Source organism: Dermacentor variabilis, chromosome 2 (genome assembly GCF_050947875.1).
Source record: "Dermacentor variabilis isolate Ectoservices chromosome 2, ASM5094787v1, whole genome shotgun sequence".
Taxonomy (NCBI): Eukaryota; Metazoa; Arthropoda; class Arachnida; order Ixodida; family Ixodidae; genus Dermacentor; species Dermacentor variabilis.
The window spans coordinates 145,676,962-145,700,931 of NC_134569.1; the positions used below are offsets into that span (position 1 = coordinate 145,676,962).

General features: G+C 48.6%; 1 protein-coding gene across 1 annotated transcript in view; it reads right to left on the reverse strand.

Annotated features, from left to right (window-relative positions):
• The window catches only part of LOC142570480 (high-affinity choline transporter 1-like), a 51,801-nt gene extending 34,959 nt beyond the window's left edge, over window positions 1-16,842 (reverse strand). Inside the window, exons 1-4 of the mRNA XM_075678863.1 lie at window positions 16,803-16,842; window positions 7,858-8,151; window positions 5,077-5,184; window positions 2,847-3,002 (exon numbers count right to left, since the gene is read on the reverse strand). Of these exons, the coding sequence (XP_075534978.1) occupies window positions 2,847-3,002; window positions 5,077-5,184; window positions 7,858-8,151; window positions 16,803-16,842 (598 nt within the window). The remainder of the gene's footprint in view (window positions 1-2,846; window positions 3,003-5,076; window positions 5,185-7,857; window positions 8,152-16,802) is intronic.
• Window positions 16,843-23,970: the final 7,128 nt, after the last annotated feature.

The following is a 23,970-nucleotide window of genomic DNA, read 5'->3' on the forward strand; positions in this document are numbered from 1 at the left end:
GCTCGAGAGCGCATCCTACTTCTAATCGATCAGTTTTGCAGAAACGTCAGTTTTCGCCGAATGATGCAACTATATTGGAAGTGCAACAACCTCGGGCAATAACAATTGAGGCCCATCATCTTCAGCGTTTTCCCCCCATTGGCTAACAAGTGTTAGAGTGTTAGCTCTAACCTCAGCTAACGAGTTAGCCTCAGCTAACAAGTGTTAGCTGAGGCAGCGCATGGATTCACATGAAGGGGAAACTACTACTGCAAGTTAAGCCATACTTATGCGCAATAAAGACGTTTTCTGTCTCTTTCTCCCACGCGGACCTTATGGAATCAGAATGCATGCGCGACACGAATAGTGTTGTGCTAGTATGTACACGAGCAAGAGCGATTGCGCTGGAGCCATCGAAGAATCACGTATACATAGCCGACGCGTCACACCCGTAGATTAGGGGCCCTATGACGTAAAACTATTCCAATATGTTTTATTTCAATCTCCTGACGTCAAATTTGCGTAACCGCCGACGCAGGCATCGGGCGGTGACCCGCAGGGTTTTCTGAACAGACCAATCAAACGCTCTCCTCATATATAGGAGGTCACTTTTGTTTGCTTTAAGAACGAATAACATTGCCTATGCTGAGCGGCTTGTCTAATCTAATTGGCTGACAAGAGGCGACGAGCCCGCTCAAGTTGTAAGGGACTCGATTGGGCCGAGCTAGTGCACTGAAAATCGATGACCGCATGAAGAGGGGGGTGCCGGCGTCTGGGATTGGTCCACTTTCCCTCACTTGGCTTGCCATGGCTGGTCGAAAATCGTGGCGGTATGCAACGGAAGGTTAATAATGCCGCTGAAACACATCCTCAGCAAAGAAGAGTTGGCAGGGCGAGGTCATAAACATGCCGAAAGTGCTCGATAATGTTACACGGCCACGGAAATATTATGCGCAAATAAACCCATGCCCTCCGGCAGGTGCGAGTAGCCAGTGCACAAGCGATCGGCGGCAGCCATCTTTTATACCTTTTGGAACGGGGCAGCCTACGGCTATTCAGAAAAAAAAATCCAGTTTTGTTCGGCATAATAATGAATCTTTAACGCGTACACGTCAATTTGACGCGGTGAGTATTCAGGTTTTGTGACGTCGCGTGGCAGGCAGGTGAAGTGGGTGTAGCCCGAAAACTTTTGACCAATAGCCGAGGGCTAATAGTAAAAAGGCGTCCAACCAGAAATAACTATTTTTCTTTTGTTCAGTCCAGTCATGCATAATCAGTGTGTATACGCGTCATATCAGATGGGGAGCTATCGCAGTTTTCGTGACGTCGCTTGACAGACAGGCGAAGTGGGGGTGGTTCAAAAACGTTTTTGACCCATAGCGGAAGGTTGATTGCAGAATTGGGGCCCTATAACGTAAAACCATTCCAATATGTTTCTATTCCAATCTCCTGACGTCAAATTTGCGTAACCACCAACGCAAGCACCGGGCGGTCACCCGCAGGGTTGTCGAACAGACCTATCAAACGCTCTCCTCGTTCATAGGAGGTCACTTTTGTTTGCTTGAAAAACGAATAACATTGCCTACACTGAGCGGCTTGTCGTATCTAATTGGCTGACAAGAAGCGAGGAGAACGCTCAAGTGGAGAGGGATTCGATGGGGCCGAGCAACTGCACTGAAAGTCGATAACCGGATAAAGAGGGTGCTGCCGGCGTCTACGATTGGTCGGCTTTCCCTTACTTAGCTTGCGGTGGCTGGTCGAAAATCGCCGCGGCATGCAACGGAACCTCAAGAATGAGGCTAAAACGGACCCTCAGTAAAGAAGAGTTGGCAGAATGAGGAGGTAAACGTGCCGAAAGTGCTCGAAAACGTTACACGGCCAAGCAAGAAGTTTTATTATTCGCAAATACACCCATACTCTCCGGCAGCTGCGAAGAGCCAGGGTCTGAGCGATCGGCGGTAGCCATCTTCTATTCCTTTCGGAACGGGGCATCCTGCGGCTATTCCGAAGAAAATTCAGTTTTGTTCGGCATATTAATGCATCTTTGTCGCATACACATCACTTTGACGCGGTGAGTTCTTGCGGTTTTGTGACGTCGCGTGACAGGCAGGTGAAGTGGGTGCAGCCCGAAAACTTTTTACCAATAGCCGAGGGCTAATGGCGAAAAGGGGTCGAATCAGAAATAACTGTTTTTCTTTTTTTTCTGTCAAATCATGCATAATCAGTGTGTGCACATCATATCAGATGGGGAGGTATCACGGTTTTCGTGACGTCGCGTGACAGACAGGTAAAGTGGGGGTGGTCAAAAAAAGTTTTTGACCAATCGTGGAGGGCTGATAGCAGAATTGGAATAGAAAAGTTTGGAAGAGTTTTACGTTATAGCGCCCTTGGAATAGAAAAGTTTGGAATAGCTTTACGTTATAGCGCCCCAGATTTCGACGATCGCCGACTGTGCTCGCCGCTACCGTTGGGCAAAGAGTGCAACTTGTTTTTCTGGCCCTATGAAGAGCTAACGTTTTCAAGTCATGCTTTGACAGCGTCTTGTTCCTCCACTCCCCCCACCCCCCGCCCCCCTGCCCCGGCGACTCGACACTATTCTCGCCAACTTTGTTTTGATATGACGTGGTTGCCGTATGCACTGGCGGAGTGGTGAGCACTTGTGTTTAATGAGCGCTCGTGTGTCCGTACCTACCCGTCGTGGCCCGTTTGCTTTCCGCTGTTTAATTATGAAGACAGTACCCGTCACTCTGATGAAGAAACGCGGTAAACCGGACTCCTTACGCGGAGCTACAGGCATCTGGCGCGTAGCACCTGGCGTTGAGCGATCGGCCGAGAATACGTCATCGACGTCGTGACGCCGCTCTCACCGAGTGAGGCCAGGAGGGCTGCCGACCAGATGACCTCGCCGCAGATGGCCGGCAGCGTGAGCATGAAGCACACGACGTGGCCGTATCTGCGCTGGAAGGGGTCCATCATGGTCAGCGCGTTCGTCGAGCGAATCTTGGATGCGAACAGGACGCCACCTGGGAAAACGCACGGGCATGCAGTCAAAGAAATGAGAGCAAGAACTGATACATATCGGCATACGTATACGCAATTAAAGAAAGTCCACAGATGGAAGAGAACCTAATCACCCCATTGTGCGAATAACATCGTTAAACTGCCCAAAAAGACAGATTGCCCGGCACGCTCCTGCTCGTCGCACGGGAGTGGTACCCTCGGTCTGCACAAGCGGCCTATACATAATACCCTAAAGCTTGGAGCCGCTGCTCCCTAGCCGATGCGCGCCGTCGCGCGCATTCTGGAGTCTGCAGACGATGTTGCACGGTGCCTATGGCCAAACACCACGTTTTGTAGAGTACGTAAATAAACAGACGTTTCATAAGGATATGTATTCAACCTGCAATGAGTATGTATTGCAGCGAAGCTGTATATGACTAGCCGATTCGTCCGTCCGTCCGTCCGCCTGTACGCCGAAAACTCCTCTGGCGCAACCCCATGCGCATGCGCGAAAAAAGAAAAAGAAAGAGAGGCTCGCGATTGGCTGCGCCTGTAGCGACGTTGTTGCACTCCGTCGCAGCCGAGCGCGCGTGCGCGCAGCAGTTTCACTTCTGCTCCGAAATGGGTCGGACGCACGTCATACGTATTTCTGAGGAGCAGGCAGCTTTCGATCACCAACGCCGCCAGCAGAACGAGCTCGTCTAAGCGAGAACGAGCTCGTCTACGCCGTGTTGGTGCCACAGCCCTGGCACAAGAATAGGCTCGTGCAGCCGAGCGCAAGGAGAAACTGCGTACAGAAGATCCGGCAGCCTACCGAGCTGTCGTTTGATGCCCCATCGGGATTAACACAGCGATAAACACCGGGGCGGCAGGTTTCAGCTTCGCTGGTTAACCATCTGCACGGAGTGCTTGTGCGGTGATTCTTTAAAATATTGAACTGCTCAGACAAAACACGTATTCATCATGCAGCTGCACAGGCGCGCGCAGAGCGCACGTACTAATCGCTCGATCCTCAATTGGGGTAAACTGTACGTCGTTTTGTAAAGATTATGGCATTGAACAGCGCTGCTAGTCTGTATATTGTTAAATTCCACCGTGTTTTAAAATACGCCATTTTGACCGCTCTGATTGGCCTAGAGGGCTGCTACGGCCTTCCTGATTGGATCAAAATTCAGGCTACGCAGAATTTGACCATATGGCGTAATTTGACAACGTCCTGGTTAGCACCACAAGACAATAGAAACATGGTGATATTGGCCCCCAAAAATAAACTGTTGTGCCAAAATCGAGACAATACATAATAAGCTGCCTTAAAGCGAGGAGCCTTATTAAACAATTGGATATTACTGAGCAAAAATACCGAATGTACCGATACAGTCACCGACAACGGTACCCTCGTCTATGTGAATCTACGAATTTCATCTTAAAGCATAATAAATATTGATTGATTGATTGATTGATTGACTGATTGATTGATTGATCGATCGATCGATCGATCGAGAAATGATTTGATCCATGCGCTTGCTCCAGGAACGGATGCCTAAGCGCGAGAACCTCGGCTCTCCAGCAGTAGAATATACTGTAACACTCTCCATTTCAATCAGTATTTCTCCACGTGTAGACTCCAATGCGCACTGGTGTACCTCAATCTCGAACAGAAACGAATATCCGACAATTTCGAGTGTTGCAATTGTAATAGCAAGTATTATTGGACTCGTACTCGAAGCCTGGAATATTCATTTTCAAAAACACTTTGCAGAAAGTTTATTGACCACGGCAGCCGCATTTTGATGGAGGCGTAATGCGAAAACGCCCGTGTACTTAGATTCAGGGCAGAGTCCTCCACTACGGCGTGCCTCATAATCAGAAAGTGGTCTTGGCACGTAAAGCCCCATAATTTAATTTTAAAGTTTATTTAAAGGAGCCGGGGCTATGCGTGAGTTTCAGCCCGAAGTTTGCGCATTTTTGGAGCGCACACACTGCCGGATAATGGATAATCTCTAGCTGAACGAAGAGGTTGCCTGTGATTCTTAATAGCTTACACCCACTCTGCAACGACACGAGATGTTGCGTCAGGCCCTGTGACACAGTACTCACCGAGCAAGAGGCTTAGCGCGTAGCCGAAAGGAGCCTGGCACCGCACCATGCCGTACTTGTAGACTGCCTCCGCTGCACCGATCAGCAGCCCGCGGCCAACCCAGGTCGCTGCGGGGCAAGCAAGGACAGCGTCACTGTCTCAGAATGCCAACGTGCGCGTGATCGCAAACCATTGTCCAACACGGAACCCTTGAGATTGTGATTTTTTAAAATTCATAATTAAGCCTGAACGCTTAGGCAGACTACAAGGATACGTTTACAAGTAAACAAACAAATTCGTTTCCCGCGGGAAGTGTCGCGCGGAACGGTACGAGAGTTCGTGAATGTAGCGTTGGAGACCGAAGGAACTTCCTGTGACGTTTCTGCGCTCTGTGATCTGGGTTCGAGATGTTCATTGAGGCACTGATTTACGAGTGGTGGCTTCATGTGCGGTGTTGTGCACAACCTCGGTAGAATGTCACGTGGCCCACTTCGCTAAGCATGCGCACTTTATTGGCTGCCGGCACTCAGGAATTTGTTGAAGTTAGTGGGAGTGGCGGCCCTAGGAGACAGACAGACCTAATGTGGACAGAGAACACGTGTATACCACGTGTTCAGCTGCCAGGGTGCAGCTGGAGGAAATTTCTTTTTGACGGCGTCGTCAGACAGAACGTATGAATGGAAAGCGTGTAGAAATACTAAATCTAGTTAGACTGATACTACATCTTTGTAGAATTTTATTTTCGTTGACGTTGCGGTAATTGTTTCATTATTGGAAATGAAAATGTAGGGGATAGTTGTATTTATTTAACTTTGCGACGAAACCCCGGTGCCGGCACATTCGTGTGTTGCCACGAATTTCACAGTATACCCGCCGTGGTTGCTCAGTGGCTATGGTGTTGGGCTGGTGAGCACAAGATCGCGGGATGGAATCCCGTCCATGGCGGCCGCATTTCGATGGGGGCGAAATGCGAAAACACCGGTGTACTTAAATTTAGGTGCACGTTAAAGAACCCCAGGTGGTCGAAATTTCCGGATTCCTCAACTACGGCATGCCTCATAGTCAGAAAGTGGTTTTGGCACATTAAACCTCATATTTTTAAGAATTTCACAGTATTCTTTTTTCGTATTTACGCTGTTCGGGTTCGGTAAATGTTCTTGAAGCTTGTTAAGTTCAGTGTGTGCGTCTGTAAAAAAACACGTAGTTATTCTTTGCCCATAAAATATTAACTAGACTCGATCATATACCGTGCGTCAAAATTTATGACCTCGGACCGATCTGTTATGGGAACTTCATGGTCAGTATTTCAGTTATGCCTCCTTTCTGGCACATCAAACCTCTTCTCATGGCAAGGGTATCTCTTTTTGTGTTGTACTAGGCTAATTTACTAGAACCTAAAAAAATATATTTTCAGTGTCTCCTAAAGAGTTCCTCATCGGTCCCCATTGGATTTTTTTTATCAGCTGGGAGTTGTAAGGCGGCGTCTAGGGATCGTTCTGCCGCAAGAATTTTTCACATTGGTTCATTATTAGATGAGACAGCAGGAATGAAAAGGCCGCCTTGCTATGCTGGTAAAAGTGAGCTTCATTGGTAAACTACAACGGTGGCTTAGCGGCTATGATGTTGCGCTGCTAATGGCGGGATGAAATCCCGGCCGCGCCAGCCGCATTTCGATGGGGGCGAAACACAAAAACGCCCGTGTCCAGTCCATTGGGGGCACCTTAAAGATCCCCTCGTGGTCAAAATCAACCTGGAGTCCCCCATCACGGCGTGCCTCTTAATGAAATCGTGGTTTTGGCAGGTAAAAAGCCATTAATTAATTAATTAATTAATTAATTAATTAATTCATTCATTCATTCATTCATTCATTCATCAGTGACCTAGGTACTCCTTGCCTTGACTAACATCTGCAAGCCAAAGTTGTTTTCCTCCCGTTTTCCAAGGAACATAACATATCGTAACATACCATAACAGAACATTTGTAACATATCGCGTCACGCCACGCCAGTCACTCCGCCTGTGCGAAGCTGCCGCTCCTATCGACGCCCAGCGGTGGCACTCAGCGGAGGCTACGAGCCCCAGACTCCCCTTTAATATATGGACCACAATTACATGCCTGCGTTGAGTGACTGCGCGACACGGATCATGATATTGCTTGCGAAGACATTAAATAAATTGGCATGAGGAAGCGAACAAGCGCGACTTACTTCACTCTGCCAACAGCAGCAGTGGTGCGCGCTTTTCTCCCCTAGTTTTTGCACTATTCCAGCTCAGCGATATGTAGAATTTCATCACGGGCGGGTGTCGGCCCTTCGCGTTTTCGAGGCTATCGTGGCACTGAAAGATAGGCTTGCACGGACAAATGCGCGAGAGACACAATCTCGCAGCCCGTATTCACGTGCGCAACACGCCTACGCGACCGCGTTTCCTGGCGACATCTTCATTTGTTACCGCCAGCGGCGCTGCTCAGCACCGACCGTAGCGCCGCCTCGCCCAAGTTCGAAAGCCTACTGAATGCGTTACCGAAGTCACGTGCTACATTCTGCGACGTTGCAGGCAACATGCCTTACGTAAAGACATTGTGCACGCCATTGCCCTTCCGACAGGAAGCGGGGCTCCCTAGAGAGGAAGGACTCGATCGCCTTTGTTCAAAATTTCAGCTGTTCTCACGCCGTGCAGCTGTTTCATAGTTTGCAGACGCGATTGCGAGCGCGTGATCATCGCGCCGCGATGTAAACTTTGCAATACCCAAGCGTGGCGAGGTGCACATTCAGCAAGTACAATCCGTCGCCAATTACTACCTGTCATGGAGGATACTCCCAGCAGCAGCGGCATCTGGCGGTTGTAGATGAAGTATCGCAGCAGGAAGTACTCGCCCTCGTTTGCCGGATGCCCGCCGCCCTTCTGGGTGGGTAGCCCCGAAATCCGGCGCGCGTCCAGGTGCAGTTTGCGTCCCGCCCATACGCCGACGACCAGGGTGATGATGCAGTAAAAAGTGATGCACAACGTCTCAATTATGTCGAGCACCATGACGCAGGCACGCCGGTCAGAGAGCCCGCTGCATCGATCCGAGCTGAAGATAGCTTCTTCTTCTTCTGTGGCACGCGGAAAGATGGTCGCGCTCTCGCTTGCTGCGGTTGCTCGAGCTCACGCTGCCATTACCGATTGTGCTGGACCCAGACACAGAGTGTATGCGATCACTCCATCCGCCCGTGACTGTGTGAACTGCATTCCTATCACATTTTCCGGACCAGATGCAGCGGTTTGTACAGACAGTATAGTCTAAAATAAATAGTTTTGGACGAAAAAACGTCCCATCAGAGGGCTAACATGACAAAGACGAAGTGGTGGTGGTGATGATGCCACAAGCGGGATTAGCCTGGCAGACATGGTCACTGACCATCTCTTTCCGCACCAAATATGTCGCCATGAGTTAATTCTTCCAGCCTCCTGCAGAAATATTTAAAAAAATGTGTAGGGCATACCCGATGGCAAATATACCTAGTGACACATTCTTAGTGATTCAAGCTGGCCTAACGGGTGGATTCGAACCCGGCTCCCTGAGCACAGCAGCCTCATGCTCTACCAATTACCTAACGAACTGCGAAAATCAAGAAGGGTCCTGAGCACGTGGCAATTTGTACATACGTGCCGCTCTTTAGCGAGCCTCTATCATGCGAAATGGGTCTCTGTAGACTCAGGTACCTCTGTTCGAAAAACCTCTGACGCAGACTTGGAGTACTGGGTATGTGCCACAAGGTCTGTGCAGGTTTGTAATGGTCCTCCGCTGTATATTTGCCAGTAAGTGTGTGCCGCACTTCAAAGAACGCTTTTAACGCCAAGTTGGGTAGCTAGGTATATGTGCCACAGGGAATGTGCCGCTCTACAATGACAAGAAAGATCGCTGAAGTTTCTTCGATGCTGAGCGGCATTGAACCCATGTCACAAGGGTGCCTCAAGGACAGCAATCCGACGCTTTGACATGCTACATTACAAACGCACTGACTATGTGACGAACGCCTTCCACGCCAACGCTTTAGCGATCTGTGTGATGAATGCCTTCTGTACGTGTCGCTCTTCAATGAACTTCTCGCCAACTTGGATCACTGAGTATGTGCCGCTGAGTGTGCGGCAAGCGAGAGAGTGATTCTCAGTGTTCGCAGGCAGCGCCGCGCTGCGCTTCTCGTTTCGGACGCCACGTGCGGACTTCTCAGCAGTGGCACTAGATGGCGCGGCACGTCCGGAAAGAAGTGCGATAGAGAAGTCGCGTTGCCGCACGACGCGTTAAGCTGGAACCGCATGGCGCGTTTTTCGCGAGCGAAAAACGCGACGGGCGGCAAACGCCCGCGTTGCCGCCCATGCGCGAGCACCCGTACGAAAAAAAAGGAGCGGCGCTTTCGCGCCGCGTTTTCCGGGTTGCCAGACAGCATAACTCTCAACGACATGTATTGTCTCTGTTACCGCATATATAAAATGCCCTTAAACTTACAGAACACTACAATAAAAATAATCTGAGTGTAATTAGACAGCAACATTTCTTTCCGAAGTGTATTTATCAAGCTTAATTTCAAGCAGCAATATCGTGTGCGTAACTGCGACTATGCACCTTGCGCATGCTGAGAAGCCGCTGCTTGTTTACAACTTCACATATAAAAAGGAGAGTCGGCCGCTTACTACCGAGCAGAAGAGGCGATTGCTACTATTAAGAGGGATGCTGATACTGAAGCAAGAAAAAATGCGGGTCAGGAGGTACATGTGGGTGCGGCCTGCCTGGTTGAGAAGAGAGCGAGCAGCATACACTGGTAATATTATTAGCAAATTGTCTTGCCAGTATTAGCGATGAGACGCGACGCTTCTCCACTTCAGTTAATAGGGCCTCGTTGAAGGTTGCTTTGTTCATTTTAGGTGAACACGATGCGCGAACCAACACGATGCGCGAACGAAATCACGGTAGCACACGTTTTCCTTGACGCGCGCGCCAGTTCTGCCGAGAAAAAAAAAATTCCGCCAAGGAGGTTCCGCCGAGATGCGCAGAGAGCAGGGCCATCTGGTGGCAAAAAAAGAACCAAAATTCCACGTCACCAAATGCCACGTGACTTACTTGAACTCTGATTGGTGGACGCGCCGCGCGACGCGATTTTTTCTACTCCGAGCAGCAGCACGCGGCGGCGCGATTTCGTGAAGGATCATGCTGGGCACGCGTCAAAATGACGCGCGCGCCCCACCATCCGCGCGTCAATCGCGCCTGAAATCGCGCCATGCGGTTCCGCCTTTACTGAGCGTTCACACGCGCCGGCGCGTCAGCCATTTCCGAGGCCACGCGCAGGTTTCGCGGCGGCGGCGCTAGACGGCGACGAGTGTTCTTAGGGCAGCGCGAAAACGGAACCCCGCTGCAGTACACGCATTTTAACGCGGTAGCGTTAAGGAGCTCGTGTCGCAGAAAAGCCGGTGTCGTCGGCGTCGGTGTCGGCGTCCGCGGCGTTGGCCGTGAGCGATAAATCACGGTAGGCACTTCATAAATAAAAAGCAACTTCCAAGATGGGCTGGGTGGGAATCGAACCAGGGTCTCCGGAGTGTGAGACGGAGACGCTACCACTCAGCCACGAGTTCGACGCTTGAAAGCGGTACAAACGCGCTTCTAGTGATCGCGGTGTTGCCTTAAAAACGTGCCGTACAAAGTTATACTGCGGTGTATATCGGTAATTATGAGCATGTAACTTACAGAAGTCGCATTTACACGAGTAGCGAAGCAAGTTTCCGCTACATTTCTTCTGCGCTTACCGCACACGCAGAGCCATCTTGCGGCAAACACAGAAGACCCCCTCCTCTCAATGTACGGCGCTGCCCCGACAGGTGGCGCGCCATGCGCGCATTGGGGCTGTGCGCGGACCGGTGCCAGGCGCGTCGCGGCTCCGACTCCCTCTCCCCTGACGACGCTTCGCCGTGCTCCCACGCGGGTTGCAGAATCAAGCGCCGTTCCTTTCTTTAGATCACTATCTATCTATCTCTCTGCCCGTGCCGATCACGACGTTTGCCTGGCGTAGATCGTTTCCCCCTCCGAGGCACCGAGTTCTTTGGTTCGTTCCGTTTGCTCAGGCGCACGTTTCGTTGCCGCGCCGAACGCTGCGTTGCTCGACTTAGAGGGAACGAGGAGGCTCATTCGGTCGCCCGAGGTCTCACTTACCGGTCGACCCCCGGAAGCTCCCAAACCACCGAAACTATAAACAGAAGAGAGGATATGCGCGCATACCAGGAAATCATAGCATACTACAGACTAAATCGCCAAATTTACCCGGGAGCGGACAGAACGCTCAGCAAGAAAGATGAGGTTATGTGGAGGAAATTACAGATGGGGGTTTTTCCAAACCCCGTACTCTACAGCAAGTGGCATCCAGGAGTATTCAGGTCAAAGTGCAAATTCTGTGATGAGGCAGCAAATCTGGTTCACATGGTGTGGACATGTCCGGCTAAGAATGATAGCTCGCGCACTCTAGAATCCTGGGAGGCTTTGCTCCGCAGCCCAGACCCCAACGTCCAGCGGGACCTCATCGGTCAAGCCCTTGCTGCTGCTGTGTCTCACGGTATTCCGGCCGACGGCTAGGGGCGAAGGGGGAGAAGCATTTCTCTCCTGACGTTCATTGACTGGTGTTTTTAATAAAGTTCTTCCTCCTCCTCCTCGACGCTCTCCGTGTGATAGGTGGCCGCAAAGTCCGATGTGGGGCGCCTCGTAAGTGATCCCTGCGCCGTAGCGCATTGTCTTACACCCCTTGGCGGGTCGATGGGAACGCTGTCGCGTTCCACTCTTGAAGGCGAAGCTTAAGCGTCCTCCAATTTTTTACATAACTGAATCACACACACACACACACACACACACACACACACACACACACACACACACACACACACACACACACACACACACACACACACACACACACACACACACACGCACACGCGCACGCGCACGCGCACGCGCACGCGCACACACACACACACACACACACACACACACACACACACACACACACAAGGGAGGGAAAGCATTTCGGTGCGGTGCGATAGTACTGAAAGAGGAAGCGAAGGTGTCTAATAAACATAAGAGCTTCGCACAACCGCAGTGTCTCCTGCGTTATATATATATATATATATATATATATATATATATATATATATATATATATATATATATATATATATATATATATATATATATATATATATATAACGAGAAGAAAGGGGGTTAACCGAGGGGCCCGATTTTTATTAGTCATATCATAAGAAGCCAACAAACACTCACACCAAGGACAACATAGGGGAAATTACTTGTACTTAATAAATAAAATAAAGAAACGATAAATTAATGGAAATTAATGCGTGGGTTCGGTTCCCACCTGCGGCAAGTTGTTTTTTTCATCCACTTTAATTTCCATTAATTTATCGTTTCTTTATTTCATTTATTAAGTACAAGTAATTTCCCCTATGTTGTCCTTGGTGTGAGTGAGTGTTTGTTGGCTTCTTATGATATGACTATATATATATATCAGCAGGTTGATAGCGACGCGTAGACGGTACTTTTTATGTCTCGTTTTTTTCTCCCCGTTGGCTTGGTAAAGACTGAGCTCGATGAATTGCTTCCCGCTCTGCTCCAAGTGCGGTTCGTTTGCTGATTTGATCTTTTGTGCCAGCTATAATTCTTGAGTGGTCGATGGATTGCGGTATTTTACTTCTAATGTTTCGTGTGCGATTCGGCTTGATTGACCTACATAAGGCAGACTTGTTGCGGAAATAAACTTAGTTGCGAGTGGCGCCGGTCCTGCCGTTTGTGTCCTCCTTCAGTCCTGATCTTTTGCGCCTTGCCTTTACTAATTCAAGTATTTACCGACGGCCTCTTAATTTCTGATCGGTCCATTTTGTAGGGGCGGGATGCCGTCACCGTGCTGACGATGGAAACGTAGAGCACCACTCTACGTCGCGGGCGACCCGTTTTTGAGGAAAAAATGACTGGGAAACTCTTTCCCCTGACGAAAACCGGTGCCGTGACGGTGACGCGACGGAATGTTTGACGGCTGTGTGAATGAGACCTAACTCTTTAGGGCGTGATGGCGTGAGAAACCGCAAGGATTGCCTCCACGTTGCTTAGTTCCGGAGTGACTGTGCCATTTGAAAGCATGTGTCCCAGCTACTCAGTGAAAGTTTGTGTGAACAGGCAGTTCTTCAAGTTCAGCTCAACGTGTTCACTTCTAAAAGCATTTAGTACAATATCTAGATGCTTCGGATGGTCTGGGAGCCTGTTAGAACAGAAAACAATGTCATCAAAGCAGTTCGTCATTTGCGTCAAGTGGCATTCTGTCAAGATGGACTTGATAGCCCTTTCGAGAGTGGCTGGAGCGTTCCGGAGGCTAAAGGCATGACAAGACATTCGTAGTGACCGGCACGTGTGACAAAGGCCATTTTCGTGATGTATTTTGGATGCATCCTCACGTACCAGTAATCTGACTTTATATCGAACGTCGATAAGTACGTCGATTTCCCGAGAGAGTCGAAAACGTCGTTGATGCGAGGGATGATTTTATAGCAGGGCACCGTCACTGCATTTAGCTTGCGGTAATCTATGCATAAACGCGTGCGTCTTGCCTTCCCTTTTTTCTCCGCCAGAAACGCCGGCGCAGCGTGCGGTGGCGTGGGCAGTCGAATCACGCCTCGTGTGAAAAGGGCGTTGATTTGTCTGTCCATTTAGACGCTATCTACTTCTGAGCATCGCTAGGGAGCCCTGCGGATGCAGACATTTTTGGTGAGAGGAATGTGATGCGTTTAACTAGTGATGCACCGAATAATCAGTGCGTGATTTGGAAACGATATGTCCTCGTACTTATGGACACGCTGCTTCAATGCCAACCTCTGATTTGCATTTATATGCACCAAATCTCAAACTTCAACTTCCTGAAAACAAGCGTCCATGTTAGCCGCGGAATTGCTTTGCGGGCGAGCGTGGTGGATGTCATTTCCTTCGCGTAGAGTCAGGGTATCAAGCTCGACAGACAAGTTAAGGAGACAGGCACTATCGAAGCCAAGAAGTAAGTTGCTCTTTATGCCTTGTAGAACCTTTGCCTGAATTTCCTTTGTAATTTTTCGATCTGTATCTTTAGATTGACGCCACCCAATGTTTTGGTCGATGATGTAACTTGTTGAAAATTGATGCATGAATATCTGATTATCTGTAAGTGAAGAGCCGTCAGCACTGCTTCGCTGATACAGGTAATCGTGGCTTCTGTATCAAGAGTAGCGCTGACAGGGTACCCGGTAATGAGTGCATCAGGCTGACTTAACAGAGCTTTGGATCACCTTCCTCGTTTCCCTAGTTGGTAGTGAGGGCGGAAATGCTTGCGCGCCATAGACATTCATTGTGCCAGTGTATTTATCGGGGCAAGCCATCCATTGCGCAGTGTCTGCATTCGAACGCAGGTGCTCGTATCGGTGTATTAGGTGGACGCTAATGGGCGCTGCCGCTTGCTGCGTTGATTTGCGTGTTTGGACTTAGCAGAACGGGCTGTGATTTAAGCCGTTTCATAGTTGACTCTACTCACAGCGCAGCTGAATGGCACGTCGCTGGTGTAGACGGGTTAAGGCCATTTGTAGTGAACCGCACGTATGACAAAGTCCGTTTTTTGAAGTGTCTTTTGGATGCAACCTCACGTGACAGTAACCTGACTTTATGTCTAACGTCGAGAAGTACGTCGATTTCCTTAGAGACTGAACAACGTCGTTGATGCGGGGAATGGCTTGATAGTAGGGCACCGTCACTGCGTTTAGCTTGCGGTAATCTATGCAGAAATGACTTCGTGTTTCGACTTGTAGAACGTGCCGTGATTTAAGTCGCAGAGCAGCTGAGTGGCACGTTGCTGGTGTGACGGGCTAAGCCCAGGAACAGCCATCTCCATATCAGCGGGAAGTCCGTCGATGAGCCCTTATATAAGGCGTGCGTCCTTTAGGTCGGCAAGAAGTCCCAGACACAATTTTTCCCTTTTCCTTTTGGCTCTGGCCCGGTTATAGCCGACAATGATCGAACTGACGGAAAGGATTCACGACGACGCTTGTGAAGCGTTGCGTCAAGCATTTAGTGAAGCTCTCTCAAGATCCGCCAGTGTCAAACACCTCGATAAGGTACCACCGGAAGGCCAAACCTTAGAGGTAATCAGAGAAATGGCACAGCTCGTCTCGCTCCGTCCATGCAGCAGCCGCAGTCTTCCCCTCGAAGACCCGGAGCCACTTGTCAAAGGAGACGTCCTTGGTACACCCGAGTACCGCGGAATGTTGATGGCTTTCTTGGATGTTTTCATCATGTAGGACACGGTAGGCCCTGCCGACAAGTGTAACGCAGGAGACATGACGGTCGTGCTTGCTTGTTGCTTGCTTGCCATTTGCTTGCTTGCTTCCTATACCATGGTGCGTACCCATAGCAGAGGATTGGCCATATGATTGAATCATCGTCTCAGAGCCCATGCTCAACTTGATTATTGTTTGTAGATTGTATCGCGGAAAGAAATGCTATTCCCAGGCTATTGCTGACGGAACAGGGCACGCCGAATAATTTGTTCAACATGGCAGTGCCTTTGGTAAAGTGGTTATGTGCAGCAAAACTGTGTGGTCTGTGTGCTGTTGTACTTGTTGTTGTTGTTGTCCTCTGACACTGTGGCTCATATCTATAATGACAGGTTGGCCAAGACTCGGATAGATGAGGCTTAATATGAAAATTAAACTTACTTGAAAATTTGCGAAATCTGATAAATGTTATGCGAGATTTGCCAGGAAATTATGGACGTAGACTAAATTCAATTGTACTAAAGACAATAATGATAAAAGAAAAATATTATTTAACTGGACAACCGCTTGCAATGAATAATAAGTTGCTGGATGGCGGCGCAAACATCCCCGTGACTGTACCGCGAGGTCGAAAGTCCAAATGTGAGGATAAAGGGAATGGTCAAATCCAGGGCAATATTGCGAACGGAAATTTCGAAAATTCGTCTGAATATAGTAAAGGCGAGGCACGACTAAAAAATGGATATATCGTTTCCTCCTTATTGACGAAAATGTAAAGGGAGGGAATGCTTCAAACCAGACGTTTGTAGGTAAATGTTGGTAAGCCGAGAGTCCAACTGACCCGTAGTTTCAATGACCGTGTTTCTTTTCTTCACGTCCATCTGACGGAACAAGGAGAGAGGAATCGCGTGCACAAATTTGAACACTTCGTCTGCGGGTAATATTGGGACTTTCTAAGAGCCGGATCTATCAGCGATAGCGCGTTTTTTGTTTGTTCCAGTCCTTTCTCTAAATTTTTATTTCTTATTTTCGAACTTATTTCAACTGTCACCCAAATGACTAGGAGCAGTAAGTATAGTAGACCACTTGCTAAGATAACTTCTCTCATTTCAATTATTACTGCCATCAGCAGCTATAATTAAAATTACTCTCTCTTTCTAACTCTGTGGTCAACTTTCGATGACGGAGACTACGTGCATAAGAAGCAGTTCTTGTTCTTGCTGCCGTAACATGAAAGAACAACAAGGAATTGGCAGCGCACGGTGATCCTCAATGTTCATTATCATTCGCGTCTACCCTGGGATCTTCGTTTCTTGGCAATTTAAGATCTCTACGCTCAACTTGTGCTTGACTTTTCTTACAGCTTAATTGAACACGCTGTTTATTTCGTTCAGAAATTCTTATGCCTTATTTCAGTTTCACCTACCCGATTCCAGGCAGATTCCATGGAGTGGGTACATGGCCATCGCTACACAAGCATATCCGTTCAAGAGAAGGGGTGCGATAACAAAGAAGAAGAAGACGACGATCTCTGCCACCATGAGTCGAAAGACGGCCCCGCCGCATTTCCCAGGGGTGTCGACCACCAAGAGCGCTTACGTGGCCCCGGCGCAGCCCTCTCGGGTGTCGACCCACAAGAGCGCTAACGCGGCCCCGGCGCAGCCCTCCGGGGTGGTGACCCCCGAGAGTGCTTACGAGGCCCCGCCGCAGCACTCGGGGTTGTTGACCCCCGAAAGTGCTTACGCTACTCCGCCTTCAGAACCTTTTACTGACGCTGAAGGCGTCCCGCAGAACCCTGCTGTACAGAAACCTGCCGCAGCCCTGTCGCCACCCGATGATGAGGTGCATCCGAGCGTCCCGGCCGGTTCCGCCAAAGGTTCAACCAGTCCAACGGCACCACCAGCCGCCGGCGTTAAGGCGCATCCCAGCATCCGGCCCCGTGACCCGCCGGCACCGCTAGCCGTTCTTCGCCCAAGCGTGCCTGCCCAAGCCCCTGCCAAGCCGAGCCCGCATCGAAACGAGTTGCGTGTGAGTAATCCTTCCACACGAAATAGCCTCGGTGAATGCCGACCATGCTTGGGGCGCGTGGCTTAGACAAGTGCGGCCGCTTTGTATGTGGCATGCTACAAAAGCACGGGCCCACGAAAATTTACAACTGCTCATATTAGAATTAAAGTACTAAACATCAACGCAGGCGATCTACGTCCCTTTACGGAGTAAAAATTTAATAGAACCTCTTCAGTTACAAATTATGATCGACTGTAGATGAGTGTGTAAAAGTTACATAACTTTGTTCCAAATCTGCTGCCGGCGTAATGGAAAGAAAGTAAAGATAGCGTGATCCTTTCTGCATCTTTTATTGTGTCTCCGTGATTAGAGTAAATTTCGACTTAGTCGTGTCGTGCTTCTTGATAAAATAAACAATTCACCAGCTGAAACCACGTGCGCAATTTAATTACTTGCTGCAGGCATTTCAATAAAGGACAAAAATAACTATTCACCGTTGCTGGCGCAGACCGGTGCGTCGAACACCGCGTCAAACATGATGGTGCTTTCAGTAGAGTGGTCGTGTGCAGCAATATGCGCCTTGATGTACGAGCGCAGTTCATTGTAGAGAGGCCTGGGCTGCCAGTGTAGCTGCCGAATACGCATTGCAGTTGCTGCAATGCGTGGTTACTGCAGACATTGAAGAGTGCACAACTGTCATTGTAATGCGCGGTTGGCATAGCGTTTTATGCTCTTATTAACAAGCAGAATAAGTTATTTCATTATATTATGCATCTTTCCTGTTTTTAGCCGGAACCATAGAAGTCTTGCAACACAGCAAGCCCCTCTTATACCAACTGAAAGCCATCTTGCCTGATTCCTCCACAGCTGCTGTTCCCATCTGCTTCTTTGTTGAGGTGTTGATTATGGCTACGACAGTAACTTTACGGTGGCGGTTATAGTAAAAGCGCGCGATAATTACCGTTAAGACATCGATTCTTTTATTAATTTCGCGCAGGCACGTCGAAACTCGCCTCGTAGCTGTCGCACAAAAGTGTGAAATTAGGTTTTTATTTTACAGCGAAGTTGAAGGAAGTACAGTGCGGAAGCCAACAATTAATAATAATTATAACCGCACAACTATGTGTCACCTCTATGAAAAACAATCCTAAGCTGTCTTTCATCCCGCCGCAAACATCCGACCGCTAACGTTAAGAAAACCTATTATCAGAACCCACAGCTCTGTTCTTGGTCTAATTTTCTCAGTCTTTTATATTTCTTCACATATCGATCATACTAATTGGGTGGGAATGATGGATGTCGCACAAAGGCTTGTCATTACTAGTTCATGCGATAGGCTTCCGAGGGCTGGAATCGCCTTTTCGGATCAATCACTACCGTGATTTGTTTTTGTGATTTATTAGCTGACGTTGTATAAATGTAAATTTTCTCTGATTACGTTATATCTGAATTTTGCCAGTTTCCTTCACGGTATCAGGGCTTCGAGAGTACAAATAAATGAAATGAAACCAACGAGGAATAAAAGGGGACAGACAGGAGCGCCTGTTTGACTGTCTCCTGTTATTCATCCTTTATTGGTTTCTGCGCTGTAGTTACGTGGATGTGTGTTACCAACCGTGCCCGCTCTTGTACCCTGTTACAGCGAATCGCTGTTAATATCGCACTCGACGTGAAAGCTTCCTAGTCGTGTCCCGTTGACAAATACACATGCGTTCACAGCAAGAAATGAGCAAGTCACCGTGACGGCAATACATACACATTCACAGACAGTGAATATCACACACTGCGCCAACGCTGTTCAGGCGGGACCTGGCCCGCTACACAAAGCTACATGAGATGGGGACAATGACCAGCACCACGTTATAGCGCCTCCGTCGCAGAAAAATCACATAAACTGCAGGCTTCGCCTCCTTGAAACCAAAGCACTGTGCGAATGATTTAAACTTACACTAGCGGTGTACAATTACGTCGCACCATGATTCCGCTAAATCTGAACAATTACGTAGCTCACAACGGCTCAGTGGATGGAATAGATTCATTTCGGCCAGAGGTTCACTAATTTGGGGCCTCGATGCACCATGCTTGCTTAGTGGCGTTGGTGGTACGTTACCAAGCACAAGGTCGCGGGATCAAATCCCGGCCACGGCGGCCGCATTTCGATGGGGGCTAAATGAAAAGTGTCCGTGCACTTATATCTAGGCGCACGTTAAAGAATTCCAGGTGGTCGAAATTTTCCGGAGTCCGTCCACTATGGCGTGCCTCGCAATCACATCTTGATTTAGCACGTAAAGCTCCATAATTTGATTTTGAATTTAGGGATTTCTGAATTAAAGGCAAGATGCAGAATTTTCAAGGCTTTGTGTTCGTAAGTGCTTTTCACCATTGGCTGGCCACCTTCAGTAATATTATGTCTAACATTGCGATTGGCTGGAGTATGCTCTTACAAACAGCTTTAGCGTGAGGACGTTTTTTTGGGAATACGGGTCAAGGTGAACGTGAGAAATCTGAACAATTACGTAACTCACAACTGCTCAGACGCAGATAAGTTGACGTGCCAGAGCTTTACCGTGTCTTACTCATCGCTTAATATTTAGAGCAGGGGATGTATTCTCAAAGAAGTTCACAAAGTTTGTCGTCAGAGCATTCGTCAGACAGTCGTCGTGCTGGACGTATTAGTTAAAGGGGCAGGCTTATTGCAGACAGCTATTCTGAACGAAAACATTCCAGAATGTGGCCCGCGCTTGTTAATAGCAGAATCGCTCATAAACGCATAAATGCTGGACTTCCAGCTCTACATTTTCGTTGCGCAGCCCACCGCCGCCGCTCGCGCGCGAGCAGTGCACCGGGAACAACCGAGAACAACACGCTGCCAAATGAAATTGTAGTGGCAGGAGAAAACCGTGCGCACAACTCGAGGAACGAGATGCTGGGTCATCCCTAAGAGAAAAAGAGAGCAAATTGATGCGTCAGATTACAGCGCAGAAGTGGAGGATGCACGCGTTTTTTGTTTTGTGCGCGTTAAGCGCAAGAACACACACAAGTTGGCCTGGTTTGCTTGTGCGCTGTAGTCCTCAAATCATGGGCAACGAACAACAATATGTGATGACCAGCTTGTTCATTCCGAAAAAAAAAAAAACATTTAATTCAACTTTTCAGGCTCCAGCCCCAGTTATTTCATCCCCGCAAGATCCCGCAGAGCAGCCCGTCGAAGTCAAAGGCGACCGGCTTGGCCCCGAGGGCAGTTTGGCGGCAGAAACCGCCAGCACCTTCGCGAACGAGCGCTCTATGGATGTCACGCCACACACTCACAAAGGCTGGCGACCGTTCGTGTACCTCTATTTCTGCGTGTTGTTCGTCATCCTCGCGGCCCTGACGGCCTACTTAGCCCTTGCTGTAAAGCAGGGTTCGGAGGTGACGGAGCATAACGCCGTCTTTCCGAGCAACGAGACGTCGCAGCTGTTCCCGAACTTAACCGTCGGTGTGCTCCAGCGCGCCGCAGAAGACTCGACGATGACGGCTGAGCCGGAATGGGCAGCTGTCCAGGTGCTCGCCGAAGAGGAAGTTAGCACGAGGCTCGAAGAGGACGAAGAAAATGGCGATTCGTCGACGCGAAGCCATGTGTTGAACGCGACAACGACAAGAACAACAACTACAACGACAACTAAGCGAAGAGGATCAAGAGGCCACGGCCGCTTCAGGGGAAAGTCGGTGCGACGCCGAAGGCGTCGAAAAACAGTTGATCAGCATCGCACGAACGCCGCCACGTCTCCCCGAGACTTGCAGCCCAACCGGGACACCCCTTCGAGTGTAGATTAACTCAGGTCGACAATCTTGATGTGGTCTCTCATAGTAGGTCCGATCTCTTTTAACCAGCGGATGTACGCCTTCGCGCCGAGTGACTCTGAGTGTCGCATCATGACTGTGTAGGTGGTTGGACGCTTTGTGAGCTGAAACTTTCGCACTGGAGACACTCGCGGCAAGGAACGCTAGTTGTAAGACTGTCCACGGCGTTATTTTGAAGAATAGGGGAGCGACGCTTTTACTACTCTGTGTTCCTGTCACTTCTGGGCACCTGTTCTGTACAGTTCGTCAGTTCACAGAAATGAGTGCTCCGAAGGTAATCTGTACTCTACAGTTGTCATATGTTGCAGCTATATGAGAGTTCTACCAGTGCTTCGGACTTACCAGACTCCATAGAATCAATTTTGTATAGAATTGTGCTTCCTATATTGTTGCGAAATATTTGAACCCCTAAGTTGGCTGCGTATGCGCGTGTTTGTCGCTCGCAGTGCTCCCTAATTCATAGATCTCCATCTCAAATTCAGTATGTCTCGATATTTGCGCGATTCACCGCATGAAGGAACGCCGAATGTTAGCGGGCAGCTTCGACTCTATACTACAATGTAAAGTAATTTGTGCCCTTTTATCGAAGTCGATAGACGGATTCGACGTTAAAACACACTACTTCAGAATTACTTTGCTGCAAAAAGTACTTCAATGCGTTTTTGGCAATCAAAAATTGCCTTTGATTCCTGTTATTTCCTCCTCACTTTCGGGTTAGAAGCGTTCTGATCACTAGCGCCACGTCGCACCCATCGTTGTAAGGTCACGTGTTGGGCCGACACGGAGCAAATGGACTGGTGTCAGAGCGTTCGCTTGCCACAGCTGGCTGCGTGACGAATACTCTCTCCTAAATTTTTCCTTTCGCCATGCACAATTCGTGTGCTGGCTGAACCGCCCCGATTGCAGCTCCCGCAGACACTAGCTTCACAGATCCCTCTGGTAACTATTGTACGAAACTTCCTTCTCCCTACTGTGCCGATTATGCCACACACACGTGCGTAAGCATGTGTGCCTGCCAGCATTCCTGCTGGCACAGGCGCTACCACATAGTGAATAAATACCCATGTTTCAAAAGAGCGTATATCTTCCTTTGATTCCAAGCCTTAATTTGGGTGGTTTCGCTATGATTTCAATTCAATTTCTTGAATTAAAAAGAATTTTAGCGCTTCTTGGTTATAAACTACGGCCAATTACAAATTTCTTTATTTGTGACCAGCACAAATACACGCAGTACGTCTGAAATTCCTCAAGCATGTTCCTTGTCTGCAGAATTTCTCCCTTGTACTGCGAACTACATTTATAAACCTACCAAGCGAATTGAACGTGAATTTCACGTGGTCTTTCAGCGCTGCTAAAACCACTCTGGTCCGTTGTGCAAAGTGATGGGATCAGACGATGATGAGGCAGGCACTCACAGAATTCGCCAGAAATTCGCCAGAAATTCGCCACTATAATGAGGTTCATTTTAAATAAAGGTTTTGCGAAACTTCCGAGCTGATGCAATGCACGCACCACCGTCATCACCACCATGATCAGCCTATGTTGTTATTGTTCTGGCGTAAAATCACGGCTCATACCCACGAGGTGGATTGGCCACACTGTAGGTAATATAAAGTACACAGGCATAAGCCTACATGAAGCATTTCCCATTATTCTTCAGTTACAGTTGCCATGTGTTAACCCAGTCCGTTCTCTGCTTGCAAATTTTCTACTTGCGTCACATCACATCAGCTTCTGCAGTAATCGACCGGCGCTTCTCTTCTCTGGGCACATATTCTGTGACTATAATAGCTGGCTGGTTATCGACTACTCATCTGACACCATTAGCATATTTACTTCTTTCTTTCAATATTAAATGTAATATAGTCACAGCTATTTGGCATTCAAAAGCGGCCGTACAGACAATTTAGCAAATTATCGCTCGGTCTCGATTACTAATACTTGATCAAAGCTGGGGCGCTATAACGCAAAGCTATTCCAAACTTTTCTATTCCAGTTCTTCAATCAGCCTTCCACAATTGGTCGAAAAATTTTTGAGCCACCGCCCACTGCGCCTATCTGTCAGACGACGCCACGAAAACAGCGAAAATGCCCCATCTGATATGATATGTGCACACTGATTATGTATGATTGAACCGAGCGAAAAAATTCTGATTCGGCACCTCTTTCGCGATTAGCGAAAAATGCATCATTTGACCAATTGCTATTTGTCAAACGTTTTCGGGCTGCGCCCCCTTTACCTGTCTGCGCCGCGACGTCACAAAACTGCAGAAACTCAACACGTCAAAGTGACGTGTACATGTTAAAGAAACATTAATATGCGGAACAAAAGTCAAAAATTTTTCTGAATGGCCGGATACTGTCCCATTCCGAAAGGACTAGAAGATGTAGTGCAGTGATTTAGGCTTGTTGGTATGACATCGTAAGGCTTATAGAGCGTGAAAAAAAATGACGAAAGGAAGACGTGACACACACCAACGCTAGTGTGTATCACGTCTTTCTTTCGTCCTTGTCTTTTCACGCGCTATAAGCCTCACAATACAAGATGGTTGCTCGCCGATCGCTGTGGCACTGGCTACTCGGAGCTACCGGAGAGCATGTATTTATTTCCCTATATTAAAACATTTTGTGTGGCACTATAACATCATGGATACCTTTCGGAACGTATACGACGTCGGTGTGCGAAATTTACTTTGCTGAAGGTCCGTTTTAGTGGAACTTTCCCCTTCCATTGCATTCCGCCG